Source organism: Elephantulus edwardii, unplaced genomic scaffold (assembly GCF_000299155.1).
Source record: "Elephantulus edwardii isolate Elephantulus edwardi_28Jun2011 unplaced genomic scaffold, EleEdw1.0 scaffold00024, whole genome shotgun sequence".
In the NCBI taxonomy this organism is placed as follows: domain Eukaryota; kingdom Metazoa; phylum Chordata; class Mammalia; order Macroscelidea; family Macroscelididae; genus Elephantulus; species Elephantulus edwardii.
In genome coordinates, this window is record NW_006399774.1 from 13,899,641 (window position 1) to 13,903,828 (window position 4,188).

The 4,188-nt window shown below is 47.3% G+C and overlaps 1 protein-coding gene across 1 annotated transcript; it reads right to left on the reverse strand.

Moving 5' to 3' along the window:
- Positions 1–578: 578 nt before the first annotated feature.
- On the reverse strand, positions 579–1,574 carry LOC102858154 (mas-related G-protein coupled receptor member H-like). Its single transcript, XM_006882816.1, has one exon. The coding sequence runs from the start codon at positions 1,572–1,574 to the stop codon at positions 579–581; it is 996 nt and encodes a 331-aa protein (XP_006882878.1).
- Positions 1,575–4,188: the final 2,614 nt, after the last annotated feature.

The window sequence follows — 4,188 nt, forward strand, 5'->3', positions numbered from 1 at the left end:
ATTTCCTCCCCTCTTTGACTAAGAGGACCACAAGATTAAGGAGACAGACAGATGGACAGAGACAAATGAGAGAGAGTGGGGAAATAGTGTTGAGGACAGAATTGTAAATAGTTCAGAATATGACCTTTGAAAGATTGCCTTCAATATTTTGGTTGTAAGGATGGGTTTGGGAATCAGACTCTTTGGGTCCCATTTTGGCCTTGCCATATCTGTGCCCCATGACCTTAGACATTACTTAGCTTCTCTCAGCCTCAGTCCTTCATCTGTAAAAGGAAAGATAGCAACAGAATCTCATAAGGTTAAGAAGATGCAATGAGATAATGTGTGGTAACACACAGTGCCTGGACCATCCTAGGTGCTTAGACAGGTCATTGACGACAAAGTCACCAACAGTGAAATGCACAATGTTGATAATGAATATTGTCATGAATATTCTTATGAATTCCGAAGAAAAAGATGAATTTCTTTTTAATCTTAGGTGACCTACCAGGCTAGGAAATGAGACAAGTGATTTTCCACACGGCTTTATCTTTTCACACACTGAGTTAAAATAGACTGCGCTTCTCTCAAGAGATGTCCTAGGTGAAGGCCATCGGAGAGGAGCAGGAAGAGTTGGCACCCACGTCTGACATGGGTTTTTCCTCAAAGACCCTTTGCAGGGCTTCTTTTAGTGACTTTCTGCTTTTCTTTCTCCTAATACTGCCCACCACGAAATAGACAATTGGGTTGACACTGCAATTGATAGTAGACAACATATTCAGATGAGGATAGAAGTGCCATACGGAGGCGTCATGGCCATAGTACGCCAGGATGAGCAGGACCTTGGTGGGCAGGGCAAAGACCAGGAACAGCACCACCGTGGCCGTAATAATGACATAGAGTTTGACGGGCTGACGTGGCTTCCGGTTACAGCTGACTTTGATGAAGAGAATCAGACTGGAGCCCACCATGAGAGGAACAAAGACCAAGGTCAAGATGCAGGAAAATATGTACACAAACCGACATTCGGGGAATTTAGGCTGTTCTTGCAGAATGCAGAAGAAGTTCTCCAACCCAGACACGAGGAAAGAAAGCGCCCACAGCAGGGTGCAGGCCACAGCCGACTGGTGCTTTGGGCGTTGGCAGTGGTACCAGAAGGGAAAAAGCACCAGAAGGCACCGTTCCACGCTGATGGCTGTGAGGAGGTAGAGACCCGTGTTGTAGCCAAAAATCACCAGGTACATGAAGTAGTGCAATTGAGTATAGTTCTCAGAGTGGCTGTAAGTGATGCTCATGAGCTGCAAGACAGACGTGCAGAGGAGGACCAAGAAATCGGCAATGGCGAGGTGCAGGATGTAGACCGTGAAAGGCTTCCTCTTGATGTGGAAGACGAGGAACAGTATCACCAGCCCGTTCCCGGACACTCCCAGCGCACAGATGAGGAGGGTAACATAGACCTGACCGAAGGCTGGCTTGGGATCGAGAGGCGGCTGGGTGCTGTGCTGTGGTGACCACGGTCCTTGGCCCAACAAGGACTCATTTCTGGTATGGAGCATGGTGGCCAGCGGATTCCGGGGGGTTGTCGACAGCTCCATTCTTGGGAAATCACCCATCTCCTCGTGGATACCTGTTGTCAGAAATGGAAGATGGAGTTCAGGGGCGCTGTGACGGGAGTCACTGCTCAGGCCTTCTTGAAAGGCCAGAACTCATTTTCTAGAGATTTACCTGGTTTCCCAGGGTATAGGATGGGCTCTCAGTTAACTTTCTTGTAGCTGGTGTAGACAACTGACTCTCTCTGTTGGGATTACTGTTGGAGTGTGTGAAAGGGGGCGAAGGCTTCAGTCAGGGTCTTTCCTTCCTGCCTCGGCTTCTCCCCAGCTGGCTGACTTCTCTGCCTTCCGTCCTTGGGCCCAGGGATTGGTCTCTGCTTTCCCTTGTCACAGGCAGGGGATACTGAGTACCTTTCACTCACATCCCCCTGCAGAGAAAGAAGGCTGTCTGTGGGCTCACCCAGCCTCAGGAGAGCAGGCCCAGGAACTGCTGAGCACTTCCTAAAGGCTGACAAGACACAGCTCCATGGGGATCATTTCCAGAAGTCATGGATCTTCACAGACACACTCACGCTGGCTCTGGCCCTTCCCTCACTCACTCCCGCTCGCTCCTGGCCCGGCCTCAATCTTCCTCTCTTCCTCCTAACAAACCACAAACCTCCCAGCCTGCAGGAGCCGTGACTCTAACTTCTTTAGATCTTTGAAAGAAAACGTTCAACTTTGATGGATTATAAAAGTCATACAAATTCATTTTGCAAACTCCTGACAATGCAGAAGAAAGAAAGAAAAGGGGAGGGGGGAACCACCCCAAAACAGCTCTCAACTACCAGGGCAAATAGGCACAGAACGTGGAACAATTTCCAAAAGGAGGAACAGAGACCACCAATGAGCATATGAAAACGACCCAGGTCCGTGCCACTCCCGCCTCCTCCCTCCAGCACCATCCAAAGATAACTTGTGTTTCTATGTAGACTTAGTTCCTGGAATCTGTAACAGAAGCATTTTTGTTTCTGCCCTTCTAACTTAGGTTTGAATTTTACTGTTATTAAAAAAAATTCTTAAAAATATGAGCATTGTAAACTACCTAATATGCTGTTTTATCTTTTGGTTATTCTTTATTTTACTTTTTTTTGTTGTTAAGTGCCTGCTTTTTAAGAATTTCCATGAAAAGCAAGCGGCGAGCACCCCCTTGCATACACATTTCTCCCTGTGTCTCTGAAGGCTTTCTTAGGTGATGGCAGGTATAATGACTTGTAGGGTGGTGAGGATGGTTTAAGAGCTCAGATACTAAATGAAAGGTTAGAGGTTTGAGGCCTCCCGGAGGGACCTGAGGAGAAAAGCCTAGGGACCTGTTTCTTTTTGGTTTTTGGAGGCTGTGAGTCATGTGGGAGGAGTCTGTCCACCTGCCTCCCTTGCAGCTTCTGGTGGGCTCCAGTCTCTGGGCTGATAGCACAGCTGCCTGTGGCCTACACCACCAGAGCTCTGAAAAATGTTGTTTGAAAGCCATTGATCAATTCTAATTAACTTGTAAAACATTATATATATTATACACATACATATACACACGTGCGCGTGTGTGCGCACACACACACACACACACACACACACACGACTCGACTGCACTTAACAACACCACCACCACCAACAGCATAAGAGAGAGAGCAGTTGGCCTAACGGACAGAAAGCCATGCTCTCAAGCCAAAGGTGGGTGACTCCACTCCGCGGCCCTCAGGCCTGCCTTTAATTGTGTTTGGTGAAACATTCTCCTAGGTCGTGTAACCCTGCTATGTCCACTTTCTGTATAGAGGTCACTCATGGTCTCTATGAAGCCGACCACTGTGACACTGATGAGTCAAATGCGAGAATGGTTACCCATGGTGGACAGTGTTTGGTGGTGCTCCCTGATTAAAACAAGCTTGGAAGCAGGAGTGGCATCCACGTCCACAATTGCTTGCTTTGGGAAACCCTATGAACCTGGAGAAAGGACGAAAATTATACAGGAGGTGTCCAGGACTTTCATTCATGGGGTCGCTATGAGTTGCCTGTGACTCGACAGCACTTAACAACAACAACAAATTATATATATACACATACATACATATAAAATAAATATATCTCTATCTCTCTATCTCTATCTATCTATCTAGCTAGCTAGCTAGCTAGCTATCCGGAGCAGATTATCCGGGAGGCTGGGCTCTACGAGGAGAATTGTGGCGTCAGGATTGGTGGAAGATCTATCAACAATCTGCGTTATGCAGATGACACAACCCTGCTTGCTGAAACTGAGGAGGACCTGAAACGCTTGCTGCAGAGGGTCAAGGACTGCAGCCTACAATATGGATTGAGGCTCAATGTCAAGAAGACAAAGATTCTCACCACTGGACCAATTGGCAGCATCAGGATGAATGGTGAAGAGATTGAGATTGTTCACAGCTTCAGTTTGCTCGACTCCACGGTCAACACTCTTGGCACCAGCAGCCAGGAAATAAAAAAAGTATTGCGATGGGAAAGTCTGCCGTTAGGGACCTCTCTAAAGTACTCAAGAGCAATAGTGTCACTCTGGAGACTAACGTGCACCTGATACAGGCCATGGTCTTTGCAATCACTTGTTATGCATCAGAGAGTTGGACAATGACTAGGAAGGACAGAAGGAGAATTG